Source organism: Echiichthys vipera (genome assembly GCF_963691815.1).
Source record: "Echiichthys vipera genome assembly, chromosome: 9".
Classification (NCBI taxonomy): domain Eukaryota; kingdom Metazoa; phylum Chordata; class Actinopteri; order Perciformes; family Trachinidae; genus Echiichthys; species Echiichthys vipera.
Genome location: NC_139834.1, coordinates 25,437,759 through 25,455,422, shown reverse-complemented (window position 1 = coordinate 25,455,422; position 17,664 = coordinate 25,437,759). Strand labels below are relative to the sequence as shown.

The 17,664-nt window shown below is 40.1% G+C and overlaps 2 protein-coding genes across 4 annotated transcripts; one reads left to right on the top strand and one right to left on the bottom strand.

The window, feature by feature from the left end:
* The first annotated feature begins 1,792 nt into the window (after nt 1-1,792).
* On the top strand, nt 1,793-4,501 carry bcas2 (BCAS2 pre-mRNA processing factor). The gene is made up of 7 exons (XM_083919607.1): nt 1,793-1,942; nt 2,528-2,620; nt 2,721-2,791; nt 3,140-3,301; nt 3,388-3,438; nt 3,529-3,609; nt 3,692-4,501. Exons 1-7 carry the CDS (start codon nt 1,850-1,852, stop codon nt 3,816-3,818), a joined length of 678 nt encoding a protein of 225 aa, XP_083775733.1. The 5' UTR covers nt 1,793-1,849; the 3' UTR covers nt 3,819-4,501.
* Nucleotides 4,502-5,412: 911 nt separating this feature from the next.
* On the bottom strand, nt 5,413-12,785 carry otud3 (OTU deubiquitinase 3). Of its 3 annotated transcripts, none has more exons than XM_083919940.1 (8): nt 12,676-12,785; nt 10,789-11,085; nt 9,951-10,099; nt 8,590-8,702; nt 8,356-8,478; nt 8,058-8,190; nt 7,436-7,623; nt 5,413-6,050 (listed from the first exon to the last, which is right to left on the bottom strand). In XM_083919940.1, exons 2-8 carry the CDS (start codon nt 10,992-10,994, stop codon nt 5,886-5,888), a joined length of 1,077 nt encoding a protein of 358 aa, XP_083776066.1. In that variant the 5' UTR covers nt 10,995-11,085; nt 12,676-12,785; the 3' UTR covers nt 5,413-5,885. The 3 variants fall into 3 exon arrangements, with proteins under 3 accessions (XP_083776066.1, XP_083776068.1, XP_083776067.1); XM_083919942.1 differs by lacking the exon at nt 12,676-12,785 and adding an exon at nt 10,563-10,678 and having other exon boundaries at nt 10,789-10,924; XM_083919941.1 differs by lacking the exons at nt 10,789-11,085; nt 12,676-12,785 and adding an exon at nt 10,563-10,759.
* Between the last annotated feature and the right edge of the window lie 4,879 nt (nt 12,786-17,664).

The window sequence follows — 17,664 nt, the reverse complement described above, 5'->3', positions numbered from 1 at the left end:
GACAGAGAAAAAAGCATCGCAGCCAAGCAGAACAACATGATTCAGCTTAATGAAAGCTGACTTGTTGAGAAGGAGGGCTTTCAGTCTGGAGTGAATGTTGGCTCTGTAAATGGTCCCTTAGTGCTGTTGTCATTCGCTGAGTTTTTAAAGTGTTGTCAACAACGCTGCAGTACTCAAGGATGCATGGATGGAAAACTGAATCTTGTGACCCCCTTGAGACAGTGTCAAAGGGTTGTTTCCTCTTGGTTCCTCCTGACCAGTATTTGATTTTTTTTTTTTTTTAAGTACCCTTGAGAGTTGCTTTGAAAAGCGTGACTGTGTAGGGTTCAGTATTAGTGCACGTGTGCCTCTGTACGAGTGCTTGGAGAAGAGGAAGCTTGAGAGACAAGGAAATGGCCCTTATGTGGCTCAGTTCCACGTTTGTTTGTTTTATTTTGGGACCATGTTGATGTAGAGGGGGATATTTATATTACAGTCTAAATGTTTCACATTCACATTAGACGTCCAAATCATAAAGTCCTTTCAAACACAGTTGAGTGTCTTAATAATATCCATCTACTAATCAAATAAAATGGAGCTGGTCAGTCTTACAATTAATAATCTACTCTTATGTACACTCTTCTTCTTTTTGGTACAATAACTTAATCCACCACTTAAGTGCAATAATTTAAACATGCTGCTAATTTCTGCTAATGTCATTTATTCACTGTATAAAACACAATGCCATATACAGTCATATAGTTATATTTTATCTTTATTTATCCATATTTATCCTCTGTACGTTTCTCTACACCTAACTAATCTGATTTCATTTTATTTTACTTATATTCTTATCTCAACTGTATATATATTTAACTAAGAGTTTATTGTTTACAGTTTATTTTTTTACTTTCTGTATTTATTTAGTTAAAAGTTTATTGTTTATATTATAATGTATTTTTATATCTCCTTTTTTTGTGTTTTGTAAGCTGCTTCAATTTCCTTTCAAGAAAAATAAGTCTACGTCTACATGCCATGGCATTAACAGATGTATGCATAGTTAAGGTAATGTATTCTATTATACTACTCCTGTCCATCCCCAGAGCTGTTTTCAGCTCAAATAGAAAAACATGTTTAAGGTTCTGATATACCATATCTAATCTCATCTAATCTCATCTTCATCCGCTTATCAGGGGTCAGATCGCGGGGGCAGCAGCTTTAGCAGGGGACCCCAAACTTCCCTTTCCCGGGCCACATTAACAAGCTCTAACTCGGGGATCCCGAGGCGTTCCCAGGCCAGTGTGGAGATCTAATCTCCCCACCTGGTCCTGGGTCTTCCCTCAGGCCTCCTCCCAGCTGGACGTGCCTTTAACACCTCCCTAGGGAGGGGCCCAGGGAGCATCCTTACCAGATGGCCAAAACAACTCAACTGGCTCCTTTCACAGCAAAGGAGCAGCGGCTCTACTCCGAGTTCCTAATAATGAAGTGTTAATTCTTTGATTCTTTACATCTACATGTAAGAAGCATGCAAAACAATAAAAAGCCGGAGTTTACCAGAGTACCCATAGTCATAATAAACATTAATATACCTCTAAAAATGTCTTCATAGTGTCAGCCAGTCAGTCTATTATTATAGACACAATAAAGATGATTATGTCTAAAAGAGTACATGTCTATTTCTATGGGTAGCAGCAGTTACACTCCACTCCACTAGATATCACTAAAAAAAAACTCACGGCTGTGGAAATTAAGGACTTTATTTTGAAAGTCGAGACCGGAAGAACCCGTCTGTCGTTATCCGCTGGAGCGGTTTTTCTCTTTTTGGCTAAGAGAGTTACGAATCAAACAAACTCAGCAGTACTGAATAAAAATGGCCGGGACGGCTTCAGTCGCTGGTGAAGTCTTCGTCGACGCTTTGCCATATTTTGACCAAGGTTACGATGCGGCAGGTGTCCGGGAAGCGGTGAGTAAAGCGGGGCATGCTAACCGCTGCGTGTTACCTCACCATGCTAACCATGATGGACAAAGCACACAAGCATTTTAATGGGAGCAGCAAGAAACATCAGCATTTAGTCTGCCCACAGTTAACGCAAGTTAGGTAACTTCAGTGTTAACTTCCTGGTTGGAGCCAACCCTGTTTAACGTTGCAATGTGTCAATCAATAAGTTAGTTTTTCAGGGTCTTCAAAGCCTTTAAATGTTATAGCTGCTTAACTTAGTTTGTACTATATTACCACAGTACATCAATGAAACAACAATACAGTGCTGTACCAAAGTAATACTATGAGCACAGTGTAAATTCAAATTATTAAAGGGGACGTATGGTCAGTTTCATATTTTATCTGCTATAAGGTTCAAAGAATACGTTTTAGCACCTGTCTTTAAGAACCCCTCCTTAAAATGCCTACTCTGCTCTGATTGGTCAGCCTTCCAAGTCTGTCAGTCTATTTATCAAACTATCTGTATCTATACATAGTATCTGTCTGTCTATCTATCTATTTATTTATTAATTTGTATCTATATCTAACCAATCATTTTTTGTCCTCTAGGCTGCGGCGCTGGTGGAGGAGGAGACCAGAAGATACCGACCCACCAAGAACTACCTGAGTTACCTGCCCACACCTGACTTCACCACTTTTGAGGTGACAAACTCCTCAGAACTCTAAAACTTTATTCACAGTATCAACCAGCATGACAGAAATAACCTCTTTTTTTTTTTTTTTAAATGTCTTCTCACCCCAGACAGAAATTATGAGGAACGAATTTGACCGGCTGGGGGCTCGGCAGCCCATGGACCTCCTGAGCATGAAGAGGTAAACCGCACACACTGCAGGGGCCGCTTCATATATGTATATGTCTCACACAGGGTCCAGCAGCCATGAGCATTATGAGAAAAATAAAAGCACCTTTTGAAGATTAAAGCATGTAAACATGTTCTAATAGAAACAAAAGAGTAGCTACATGTATGAACCTGAAAAAGAGTTTAATAGGTCCCCTTTAATGCAAGCAGGCCATGATGAACAGACCATGCCGCTGGATATTTGTGCAGCCATGAGGCAAACCGCTGTGGCAACTTATTCCAAGGACAATCCCATAACATCATATGAATCAAAGGAAAATAAAGCTGCAACTGATGACAACTGTCTTTTTTTCCCGTGAAGATATGAGCTGCCAGCGCCCTCGTCGGGACAGAAGAACGACATCACAGCGTGGCAGGAGTGTGTGAACAACTCGATGGCCCAGCTAGAGCACCAGGCCGTCCGCATTGAGAACCTGGAGCTCATGTTGCAGTATGGAACGAACGCATGGAAAGTCTACAACAAGTATGTGATGGCAGCCATTTCTCCCAAACATGAACTCAGTGCACAATTAGTGTAAAGACTGCTGACACGTTATTTTCCTCCTTCAGTAACTTGGCCTTCATGATCGAGATGGCTCAAAAGGAGCTTCAGAAATTCAGGTGAGGGATCACTGGAGCCTTTGTGCTGTAGAAGAGTGCCATTAATCAAGTTTGCACGTGTTTATGAATTATGTTTTTTTTGCGACACAGGAAGCAAATTCAAGATTTGAACTGGCAGCGTAAGAATGATCAGTTGGCAGGAGGAGGCAAACTGCGAGAGCTGGAGTCAAAGTATGTTGTTTAAAGAGTTTCTAATCACCCTATGCAGGTACGCTTTTCCTCGGTCCTAACATCTGTTTCTGTCCCTCAACAGCTGGGTGTCTCTGGTCAGTAAGAACTTTGAGATCGAGCGGGCAATCGTCCAGCTGGAGAACGAAGTAACTCTGCTCAGACAACAGCAGGGGGAAGAGAACAAGGAGAACATCCGACAGGACTTCTAGAGCAGCAGCAGCTTTCACTGAACTACAAATGTAATAATCCCTCAGTTTGAAAGATGTCATCTTGTTTCGTTAGCTGACTGCACTACGAAGCAACGCCAGGAAGGAAAGTTATCTGTATGGTGGAGATTAAATGCGAGACGGCATCATCAAATATCTTTGACATTCAGGAGTTTTACAGAAACATTGGTGAAAACACACATTTGACAATGATTTGATAATGTGGTTTAATGCAGCTTCTGGACGCTACCTTTTTAACCCCCAAGGGTCACAGATGTTTAAAGCGAAACTATGTATGTATGTATGGTTTGCAATAGGATAGGACATTCAATTTCTAACAAATGAAAAGTTAAATTCATTTGCAATGAATCAGATCTTTGCTCGAGCAGTAGCTTTTGGTGGCTAATGTAAGCAAATTATGTCCCTGGTGTTCCTGAGTTGTTTTTCTGGCTTTAGGATTCTTTTGTTCTTGTTCTACCATCATACTAGCATAATCTCGCTTTAAAGTGTCATTTATACCAGCATGGAGGTTTCAGTCTTGGAGGCTTTCTACCAACACAGGTGTGTGTAGAATTAGATGTACATAAGTTGTTTTTAAGTGTGTCGAAGACAAAAAAAACACCTTGACTTCCTTTCATGTAAATTTTTCACGCTGTTTTAATAAAATTCACAGTTTTTGTATTTACTAGTGTGTGGATTGGACTTTTTCCCCCCCAGATATCTCAATTCTATTCATCTCTGTCCAGTGTTATTTTGTTATTCAAGCTCAGGAGCTCAGTCTACTGTGGAGTTCATTTCCACCCGTAGGCCTGTGAACGTTCTCATTTGTCCAGGTCATCGTTAACTGGACTTGGTTATTTGTCCAGGAAGACGTTTCACCTCTCATCCAAGAGGCTTCATCAGTTCATGTACGCATCTGACCAGGCTGGGACTGGACAAATAACCGAGTCCAGTTGCTTTTGACTGAAATTGCTTTGGGGAGTTCCACCTGTAGTATTGGCAGGAGCACTACATCACATTCAACCAAGGCTCTAGTTTGTCAGAAATCATGGGTTTCCTCTCTTGAGGATTATGAAAACCAAATTATAAACATGCCATAAACAGCATGTTAGAAAAATGCTACTATTAAATACTTTGTGCTAAAGCATCAGCATTATTTATCGTTCATCTAGCCTGGTTTAATAATCACCCAACTGCAACCAGCTATTTGACCAGTGAAATATATCTCATTAGAATGACAGCCAGTCAAATATTTGATCATGTTAACTAACTTAATTTGACATGGTAACACCCAAAGTAATCACTTTGACAGGGGTAACACCCTAAGTAATCATTTTGACAGGGGTAACACCCTAAGTAATCATTTTGACAGGGGTAGCCATGTTCCTATGTCTGTAGTGAAACCTCAGCCTCTTGCTAAAATGTGCCTCATGTCTGTAAACGTCCCGTTATTTTCTCCAACACTAAAGGAAACAAACCACTTCACTAACATCTTTAAACATGTCACATGATGAAAATGTCAGGTGACCAATGTACATCTAATTTTTTAAAAAGACCCTGGGTTATAGCTAATATATTATCTTGTGCACAAAATGAGTTCATTTTCATTTATCATTTATTGCCACATTCCTACAGTGTGCAAAACAATCATTAATCTGTCGCTCACATCGAACTGTCAGAACGACCTGATTCAACTCAATGGGCGGCAAAACAAAAAACCCAGCTGAACGAGATTATCCGCATGGTTGTCATGAAAAGCCAGATGTCCAGCATAGAAAGTGGCAGAGTAGCGTGGTAGGTAGACCAGATCTGAGGAGTTTGTGTACACCAACACCACCCAGGGATTCAAAACCCAACAAAAACACACGTCATTGTCTTTCACTCTCTGTCTTACAACATTCACACGTCTTACACACACACGTCTGCAGGCCCCATTTGCAAAGAAACTATAGGGTTTTGTTTTTTTAGGCAAAGTCATCCGCTGTGACTGAATCAAATTTGACTATGTGCAAAACAGCGTCAGCCACCGGCGGCTAGAGTAGCAGTAGGTAATTTTGGCCATGCTCCAGTCTATATACTGAGAGTGTTGAGAGCTGGTACTAAAGTAACAGCCTCTGGCAGGTTCTGGTTCTGGTCCGGACTTCCTTTAGTCTGGAGAAACTTCTGCCGATGCCTCTCCTCCTGACGCTTCTTCTTCTCCTGCCGCTGCTGCTCTTTCCTCTGCTTGTTAGAAACCTGAGAGTGAGGGAACAAAAAAAAGAGAATGTTTTTAACTTAGTAACATTTTACGTTTCCCTGCAATGTCATTCACATCTGTTTAAGAGTAAAAATGCTGAGGATTAGTGAGAAAAAACAGTTCCAGTAAAATCGAAAATAAAAAATGGACTTTGACTGCCGTTCATGTGGCTAGACAGGCTGTGTCATAAGTAGGGTTGCAAAGGAGCAGAACATTTCCAGAAACTTTCCATGTAAACTTAAGCTTTGAAATTGGGGGTAATTTAAACTGTATCATTAGAACTTGATCCAAGTTTTAATTATTTGATTGAACAATCAATGATAGGACAATATATATAGGATAGACAGGAAATGAGGTGAGAGAGAGGGGGGGAAACATCCAGCAAAGGGCTGCAGGTCGGAGTTAAACCTGCAGCCGCTGCCTTGAGGACCTTCAGCCTCTTTACATTGGGCGACTGTTCTAACCACTCAGCCACTGGCTGCCCTGTGTAACAACTATTAACGGAGAAATCCGGGAGAGTTGCTAACAGCCGGACGTGGCTAACACTGATTAGGTCAGGGCAGTACAGTGAAGGCAATAAAACACCGTTTTTAACCACTAATATTGCTCAAAATAACACCAAACCTCTGCAGTAGCATGATAAGAGTCATTACACATAAAGCGAAGCACCAACAACTTAGTTAGCGGACCTGGAGTTTATTAAAAGACTGTTTTGAAAGACTTACCTAGTGGCCCCGGTACCAGCACCTCTCGTAGTAAAGTCCATTCAAGTCGATTACCAAATGTAATCCAAAATAAAGAGCCAATTGGTGGTTTGTTTTACGTGTAGGGACTCTTATGCTACTGCAGAGGTTATCTTGAGCAGTATTAGTGGTTAAAAAAGCCGTTTTAATGCCTTTACTGTACTGCCCCGAGCTAATCACTGTTAGCCACGTCCGGTTGTTAGCGACCCTCCAGGATTTCTCTGTTAATAGTTGTTAAATGAAAAAACAAACTGTCTCAATGGCTTATTTTATGTATGCAAGTGCCAAAAAAGACCATGGGATGATTTTGCGCTGGAATTACACTTTACGTAAAATGATATCTCCCCCCCTCCAGTTCAAAAATAAAAGAGTCCCTCTCCCTCGAAAAAAAGTCTCATTCATGTAAATCAAAAAGTGCATGTGATAGATTCTCAATTGTACTTGCATGAAATGTGGTTGTTTTAGTCAAGATTATGCTTAAATATATTTTCCCCAACTATAATTAAAATCCCTGTTAGGGGCCAAAACGTATTTTTTGTAAATTCCAGGCATATTCCCGTTTATTGCTCTTAATTCCCTTGGAAATTGTCTAACTTTGAAAATTCATGGAACTTTGCAACCATAGTCATAAGTGAGTCTACCTTTGGTTTTTGTAGGTTGCCTCCCTCTCCTGGCTGTTTGTGCTCACTGTAAACTGTGGCTGCAGCTCTGCAGGCTGAGCAGGATTCTGAGGCACACTGTCCCTGGCAGGACTGGCCCAGCACGGAGCCAACAAGCCACTCAGCATTAATGGTTGCTGCACTGAGCTGGAGCAGGTTCTCTTCATCACCTGAGGCAGAAAACACGCATGAACATACGAACAGAACCAGTCAGTGTGAATTGACTGTTCATGTCAAGCCAACAGTCTACTTAAAGCTACAGGCGGCAAGTCTGGCAGATTGAGTTGACTCAGTCAAATTTCTCACGCCCCTCCCCCACTACCACCGAGCCTGTCTTCTCTCATCAATAAACATCATTGAGTACACGCTACATGGAGGTAGGCTGGCTAACTTACTCATAGATAGCAACTGCTAACGTCATTTAGCACATGCCTAGCTTGAGGCGTGTGCACGTTTAATGACAGGTTGGAAACTCAGCTGAACAGACTAGCCTGAATATATGATGGTTAGGAAATCTGTAATAAAGTTGATTCCCAGTTGTTCTCTTTTTCCCTGACTAATTCTTATTCTTCCGGCAGCTAATGAATCAAGTGTAGCTTCTGACCCTGGATTGCTCGGTTCTTGATGGAGCTCAGGATCACGTTGTCCTCCTCGGAGGTTGAGGGAGAAGCGTTTTTCCGTCTGTCCCTCTGGCCGTCCCCAAACTCACGCTGCTGGCCTTGTGAATTCTGCAGATTCTGGGAACAGCAATAGCGAGACAACATCAGAGACAACGGTAAAGAATGCCTCAACAACAAGGTGTAAACATGACCTGATATCTCAAGAGGTGGACTTGGAATTTACTAAATTGGGGACAATTTCCTAAATGCTGGACCATTGATTGCCCATTGTATATTCTATACCTCTATGCGGAGCTGAGCAGGACTCTCAGAGTTGTCTCCAGTTCGCCTCACACTGTCGTAATGATCTCCATAGCGGTAGGCGATGTGCAACTCTCTGCACACTTGCTTCTCTGCACCATTTATCTGCAATTAGAACAGAATACATAAACTATGCGGTGTCCCCAAAAAAAGGGGGGTTAGATTTCATCATTAGATTATGTGTTATCATCTGGAAGTTTTCGCCTCTGCCCCTACCTCCCACAGTGGTGTATTCAGCTGATGAATGACCACTTTCACCTGTTGACTGCGAGCAAAAGCCACGATAGCATCATTGCCAGCAAACGTACCGGGCTGAGCGAGGTTGGACACTAGGTGGAGAGAAACAAAGACAATTACTCACAAGATAATCTGTGATCATCCAACATTTCTTCCTTTAAAAACTTTCTATGGTGTCGGCAGAGCAGATATACAGTATATCTCATGTCATTTCACAGTTCTTCATATTCCTTAATTGATTATATAAAAGTTGGATATATATTTCATTGTATTGAAATGAAACACTAAACTCATCGTCAATTTTGTCAAACTAGCATGTTTTTTTTTTTTAAATAACCAAGGCACTTTGACAAAAACTTTTATTTTGTGGAAAAAAACCGTGAGCAAAATTAGAGAACAGTACCATTGTGTCAGGAGAGAAGATTTAAACGATGTTTTCTTTGGGCTGTAGGATTCAAAAATGAATAGAAAGTGTAGAGGCCCTTGCTTTGAATGACTTCAGCACATCTGCACCCACAGGACATCACTAGTTTCTCACACTGCTCTGGTTTGATCTTGGTCCATTTTTCTTGCGGTCTCTTCAACAGTTTGGTAACTGTAGTGGGTTTCTTAGACATTACTTTGTTGCCAAGGATTTTCCAGATATTCTCTATGGGGTTTAGAGCTGGACTCTGGGCTGGCCATTTCATTGTTTCAATATTCTTAGCTTCAAGGAACTGCTTTACCTGCAGTGTGACAGTGTCTTGCATGAAATTGTCTTTCCCCAGTCCTACACCGAACATACTGTTTCCTATCAGACACAACTCAATTGAACATACTCTCAAAATCTTAAACGACGAGACACTGTGTGCCGCCTTGCCCTGTTTAGCACTGAACTGGCGAGCAACTCCAGCTGCAGTGTTGAACCGATTCCCCATTGAGAGTCTTCACATTATCCTGTCCTTCATTAAATAAAGTTTTTTGTTGAAGTGCCTTGGTTATTTAAAAAAAAAACAAGCTGGTACAGCTGTGTATATCCATAACAGATATTCTATCAAATTCTGGACATTAAAAAATAACAATATTTCAGAATAAATCAAGTGCTTATACTTTGTTCTCTAATTTTGAACACCTGTGTATATATACAGTATTAATAATCCACTGCATACAGAACTAATGGCCACCAGGGGTCACTGTATTGTTGCTGGTCAACTGTGTCTCACAATGGAAATCAATGGACTTCAAATGTATGACAGAATAGTTAAGTGTGAATAAGGCATTGTATCTGATCACAGCATATTATAACTAATTCATTTACTTTGTTGATTTACTCAGTGTGCCCAACTGGGTTATTTTCTTACAGTGCTGTGCAAAGGGAACGTCGTCCTCAACGAAGGGTTCAAAGTCTTGTCGATGAGACATCATATACTGGACAGTCTCCTGCCGAAGCCGCAGGTGACCTCGAGAGTGACCCTCTAACTGGTCGCCTAGAGCTCTGAACAGGCAGTTCCTGCAAGAAACAAAGACAGCGGTTGGTATCTCCACACATGCCTGCCCGTAGTTAAATGTGCCGAGGTTCTTGACCAGTAAGGTTATGCTATGGTTAAATCAAAGGCTTATATTCCACTGGTGCATCACTAGAGTTGGCAATAGCTGGCAAGTCTCTGGGCTTTTGCCAACAATAAACTGAACTCCTGCAAATCACAAGGCTCCCAGGCCTTCTGGGTATGTCTGGTAGATGCAACACTGTATAGTGAATCGATTAAATTGTCATCTTTATTTTCCATTAAGCTAGAGACCTAATGACATTTGCCTTGTTGTTTTCCTATCGTAAATATTGTAATATTGCCGTTATTGTCAGATGGGAAGGACAAATCCTTGTTCAACAAAGATGGGGATTGTCAAATTATGGCTCTACTGACATTTGCCTCTACAATGCAGCTACAAATACTTTTCTGATTAATTTACTGTACATCGTTGTTGACTGAGTGCTGGGGAGATGTAGGCACAGAGGTTGAAGAGATTGTGTTCCTGTACCAAGGCATCCTGGTTACTCATGATGAGACAGCTGTCTCCAGCCTGAAGCTTTCTGTATTCAATAAAATTTAAGAGACATGTGTTGCAGTGTCAGTGATGGTAAGGACAGCAGAGAGGGAGATAAAGCACAGCTAGACCCCACAATCTCTGTCTGGCTCTTACCCATCTCCGGGGACTTCTCTCAGCTTGAGCCCCAGGGCCTGGAGCTGATTTGAGAAACTGACAAACTCTGCTCCCTCATCGCCATCCTGAGGCCGGTTTTTGCGGTCCTTTACGATAGCCCTACGTGCTGCCCGCTCATCCCTCTTGCGTTCTAGTTCACTCTTCTTGTTGCTCCGTACAGGTTTTGGCGTCTGCTTCCTTGACATGTTGGCTATAGTAGTTTCTGCAGGTCTACAACACCAAAGTATGTCTTCTTATAGGAATGAGCTGGCACTTGCATCAACCACTGCCAAACATCTGGAAACAGTATAAAAAGACACAGAAACAGAGGTTGTGGATGAAGTTTCTAGGGTATATATAAAGAAATGTATTGTTTTGTTTCTTAGAACTTCATAATATACCAAGATTGTCCTTTCAGCCAGTTAGTCTTCTGAGAAGTTGTAATTTGAAAGAGATAAACATCCTGTCATGATCTGCCCCAGATGTAGAAAGCATTGTGCCAGACTCCAGTATCTTTTATACTGTGGAGGTACTTGTACTTGAGTATTATAGTACTTTATACTTCTACTCCACTGCATCTCAGGGGTAAGCATTGTACTTTTTAGTGCACTACATTTGTCAATCAGCTTTAGTTACTTTTCAGATGACAGTACAGCCACCCCCCCCCCCCCCCCGTACCAGTGAAAACCATGTACCTTCAGATGGTATGACGTGATAAAGGGTGGCTTGTGATGAACTTAAGGATGAAGTGCTCATTTAAGTGCTTCTTACGCTAAATAAACTATTTGAAAAGCCTTTTGTATGAGCTGAAAAATCCATTGTCACAAAGCTGAAAACAGGGCTGTTTTTTTCTGACACAAGGGATTTGGGTCTCACAGGACAGCCCCATATGATGATCTTATACAATATGATGCATTGATGTGGATTAAACTACCCTACAGTATATATAGTGTTAAAATGGGCACAAATGTGAAACACCTGCAGCAATAAAATGATAAATACACAATAATGCAGCAGTAATATTAATTCAGAAACATCAGGTGTAATAGGAAACATTTAAGTAAGACTTCTATAATAGTAGTATTCATTAAAAATATACATAATATTATTATATCATTGATTTAAATAATAAAATAATAAATTATAAATAATGATAAATAATATAATATTATTGATTTAAAATAAAAAATAATATTATCTAATTTAATTAAAATATAAATAATATAACATTATTGATTTAAAATAAACAACACTATTATTATAGTACTGATTTAAAATATGAATAATATAATGCATTATTGATTTAAAATAAATAATACTATTATTATATTACTGATCTAAAATATAAATAATATATTAATATTATTGATTTAAAATAAATAACACTATTATATTGTTGATTTAAAATATAAATAATATAATAATAGTATTGATATAAAATAAATAACCCCATTATTTTTATTATATTATTGATTTAAAATAAATATATAATAATATTATTGATTTAGAAAAAAAATACTACTAATATCTTATTTAATTTAAATATAATATAAACATTATTGATTTAATGGCTTGCTTAACACTAACTGCTGAAACAATATTAGCGTAAACTGTGTTTTATGTTTAATTACTATTTATGTACTACTTTAACTTTTTCCGGTTAAATAACAATTAGAAGGGGTTTATTGTACAGCTATAGTTCGTTACCATGGACGAACTAGCACAAAGTGACTTTACTTGTTAGTCATGTTAGCTAACATGAAGTTCGGCAGCTAACGTTAACAGCTAAACGGCTGGATATTACATAACAAAGACATCCTCTCGCTTGTAACACTCACCGTAGAGTAAACAACTGGAGAAGTTAATAGTTAATAGACTGATGCTTACCTTTAACACGCTGCGCTCCACAAAATATCACTATGTTTCGTTTTTTTCCGTCTCAGAAAAGGAAACTAGGCTGTATTGTCCGTTTTTTGTTTACAACTGAGGTTCCGCATACGTAGGTAAGTGTACGTCAAAACGTACGGAAGGGGGAATGGGCCAAACTGCAGAGGCGACTGAAGCCTGTAATACAGTTCCTAGTTCCCCCATATTTAGCTTAATAGATGTCTCACTTTTATGGAAAATATCAACAATCACATATCTTCTATGTTTTATATAGTAATTATAATTGGAAAGCTTAATATCCATGCGTGGAAAAACAGCTTAAATGTTGAATATGTAGAATCTTTATTAAAAGATATATTTAAATAATAATAATAAAAATAATAATAACACACGAGGGGTGTTTTGAGGGGTATAGTATAAAAGTATTGCTTTTCCATTAAAAAAAATTTAGTCTGAATTAATATTTACATTTTTTTTGACGGGTTTGACAATGGCTTTCTGTCATGTTCTGTTTACATTGTACCAGCCAATAGCAGCCGGCATTGGGGGTTGCCAGGGTTGTCTGTTGTTGGGTGCAGCTACTGTAGTCTGGCACTGGGTGAAATGGAGTTTGCCAATCCTGTCGCTGCGTTATTTGTCCCAGCATCTGAGTGACTGGAGACGGGCAAATACTAGAGTCAATATAGGCCAAGCATTCACTCCATGGACTGAGATAAAGGAGTTCAACGACATTAAAACACATGCCCAAATGGCTTCGTTTCTCCTTGGTCGGTAAGCCAACTTTCATGTTTACTTAGCTGTAACGGCTAACAGTCAAACTCCTCTGCAATACTTGTTTTTATGGTGCAATTTGCCGGAGGGGATGGGTTCAAACAGGCTCAAAAAGACTCTGGTACTGGGCCGGGTCTTTCTCCAAACCTGGCAACCCGACTTGTGAAATTATTTTTTGTTGTTGTTTTAAAAAGCACAGGAGACAAATGTGAAGTTTTAAATAAGGCTTAGTGCGAAATATGTGATGTGGATCCATTACATTTTATTTTATTTGTATTTTTGTCTTCTTCTTTTTGTATTAATCCTGTTTTATTTGCACTTCCGCCTTTGATTTTTGTCTCTTGAGCTGCTGTAACAAGTGAATATCCTCGATCTAATCATTATAGTTTTGTACATGTAGTTATTAAGTCACTTGTAATGTATTAATTAACTGTGTTAATGTATTAATTGTTGATGTTTAACTAATGTTAATTTTTCATGTTTTATCGATTTTATTAAATCCACACTTTCATAATGATAAACCGCAACATATAAGAGGCTAAACATTAGTGTAGGTGAGCATTTTAAAAGAGACATTGTCATTTATTGTCTTATTTTTAGACGATGCTAGTTTTTGCAAAATGCCAAATCTATCCATCCATCCATCTGATAGTTATCACAAGTCAGAAAGCTCTGATTCATGGTTTATTGCAGACTGTGACTCAGGAGGAAGTAGGAGGTTGAGTTACGATTTTTAAAGAAATGCTGCTTATGAAAATCCCTCCACCCTCAGCCCTACTAAACTCTTAGAAAATCTACTCATCCACCAACTCCTCCTAATGCACACACACACACACACACACACACACACACACACACACACACACACACACACACACACACACAGTTGGTGAAGATAATGTGGGGGAGGAGTGGGCTGATGGACAATAAACACGATATTTGCAATGTAAAAAGACCATGCAGACACACTGACACCAAAAATGTGCCTTAAGACATGAAACTGCATCAAAAAACAGAAGGAGGCAGTATTCTTTTTCCTAAAACGAAAAATATAAATGTACACCAAAACCAGCTGGTGTGACATACACACACAACAGACATACATACTGTATATACTGCAGATGTCAGTTGGTGTGTGGCTTATAATAGACCTCGGTGAGTTATGGCGTGTGTTACAGTAACCGATGAAATGGCCTGAAGGATAGCCATGTATTTGTGCATGTGCAGCAATCAGCGTCAGTCACCTGAGTCGAAGAGAGGAGCAGTCAGCCAAGCATGGACAACATATCATTTATACTGTACATGCACTGTGTGTGTGTGTGTGTGTGTGTGTGTGTGTGTGTGTGTGTGTGTGTGCGCGCGTGTGTGTGTGTGTGTGTGTGTGTGTGTGTGTGTGTGTGTGTGTGTGTGTGTGTGTGTGTGTGTGCAGGAAGTATCTTCTTGAACTTGATATTTGGATACAAATTCTCATCAAAGCCCCGCCCGCCTTCAACCCAAGCAGAGGTCAGCCAGAATAACTGAAAACACCTGTGTGGGGGTTCAGGGGCTTTAAACAGTCCTCAATAAAATAATACTAGAAGCAAGCATCAGCATCCTCGTCTCCGACACCTCCACCAACAACTCCGGTTCAAATCTCAGGACAGAACCAGCCTTCCTGATGAGCTTATTGACTCTGTAAGCATCATCTGCCTTCAGCCAGCTGCCCCAGCACGCTACAGCATAGAATATGATGCTGGACAACATCGAGTGATAGAACATCTGCAGAATGGTTCTGCAGACGTTGAAACATCAGTTTCCTGAGAGACTAAGAACGAGAGACTACCCAAATGTATGTAAATAATGCCATTTTTTGGTAATTGTGTGACTGTAATGCAGGGGTGATCCACAGGAGTTATAAAAAATGACTGTAGGTAGGCTCAATAAAAACGAAGCTTCATCGGCAATCTTTCCAGAAACAAGGTCGGATATGTTCGGGGAAGGCAACTCTCATCAACAACCTCTCCATCACCACTGAGAACTCTGTGATGACATTAGCTCAGACTGCAAGGAACCTGGGTGTGACACTTGGTGACCAGCTGTCCTTCACTGCCAACATTGCAGGACAACCCGCTCCTGCAGATTCATGCTCCACATCAGGAGGATACATCTGTTCCTCACTGAGAAGACGACACAGGTTTTGGTGCAGGCTCTTGTCATCTCACATCTGGACCACTGCTACTCCCTCCTATCTGCTCTGCCAGCATGTGACATCCGACCTTTGCAGCTCATCCAGAATGCAGCGGTCTGGTTTTAAACCCACCTAAGTTCTCCAACACTTCACCACTCCTCGCACCCTGCACTGGCTCCCAGTGGTGATTCAAGCCACTGGTACTTGCCTATCAAATGGCTCAGACCCTTTCTGAACATGATCAAACCATTCACCTGTTCATCCACTACGCTCTGCTCCTGCCAAAATGCTTGATACTCCATCACTGCGAGGGGTGGCAACCACCATTCAACAAAATCACGTCTGTTTGCTATCCTGGCTCCACAATGGTGAAACAAGCTCTCATGGACATCAGGAAAGCAGAAAACCTACAAATCCTCTGTCGTAGACTGAAAACTCACCTGATCAGACAGCATCTTGGTGCATGAATCATTTAAACACATAAAAAAAAATGTAATAATAATTTTTAGGTATGTGATCCGTGCACTTTGGTAATACCTTCATGGTTGAATCCACTTATTGTAAGTCCCTTTGGATAAAAGTGAATGAAAGTAATGAAATATTCATAATTTATCTGTTTTTAATGTGTGCATGTTTGGTCTGATTTCATCTTGTATTTAAAATCAGTGAAGCTGCAGCACTCTCTTATATAACTTGGTACAGAGCTCCAAAAGTGTGTTGTTCTGATAGAGAAGACTGTCTGTGCTGTATCACAGTCCCCTCTGCGATACGAACTCTCTTAATTTTTGCCCGGTGCCTTGAGAATTTGTTTGTAGTGTTTGCAGCGGAGCATGTTTTTCAAGCGTGTAACCGTGTCGTGATTGTTAACAAGAATTTCCAGATATTTAAAATGTTAAACAGCCTGAATCAATTCAGCCAACAATTATGTCTGGTTGACTTCCCTTTTTCCTCATATACTCATGTTAAGTGTCAGGCAAGGCCCTGAGAGCCAATCGTACTTGTGATCGTTGTGGTTTCTAGTCAGTTTACTATTAAATGTTTACATTACGCCCATTCTACCCCCTGTAGATTTCAATTAGAGTGTGCTGCACTGGTGCCCAGCTCAGCTGTGTGTTTTCACTGGGGGAGGTCGAAGTGAAGTCACGCTGCAGTGTGCCTGTGGGTGTTGACAGCAGATGTTTTTTTAAGTCTGTACCAGCAAAGGGTACATTATAAAGAATACCAGTTTATTGATTATTTTGTCACAATATCTATTTTAGTAGTTAGTAAAATATGCAACATGCATACAACAATTCAGAAAATGTATTCCACTAGAGCATCTGATAAATGCAGGCTGCTGTAGTCGCTGTCTACGGGGCAAAGTTCTACCTGACACACGTCCACATTTGATGTTGTCCTTTTTACACAGTATTGCTTTCAGTACTGATACCTTTAGTTAGATAGCTCAGTGAGCTTTATTTCATAGTTGTCACTTGATTACAAAATATTCTGATTGGATCCCATGCGAGGCGATACAGTACTGTATCTGTGGTTTGACACGATAGGATAGGATACAGTACGGTACAGTACTATGTGATACGATAAGAGGAGATGTGATGCGATGTGATGCAATGTGATGTGATGTGATGCGATGAGATGAGATGCGATACGATACGATACGATACAATGGGATACGGTATGATACGATGCGAAACGATGCGATACAATACGATACGATATTATACGATGTGATGGGATACGATGGGATACGATACGATACGATACGGTATGATATGATACAATGGGATACGATACGATACGATGTGATACGGTGTGATACGATGTGATACGATACGGTCCAATGGGATACGATACGATACGATGCGAAACGATACAATACGATACAATACAATACAATACGATACAATACAATAAGATACGATACGATACGATACGATACGATATGAAACGATACGATACGATGCAATGCGATGGGATATGATACGATGCGAAATGATACGATGATATATGATACGATAAGATATGATACGATATGATACGATGCGATGCGT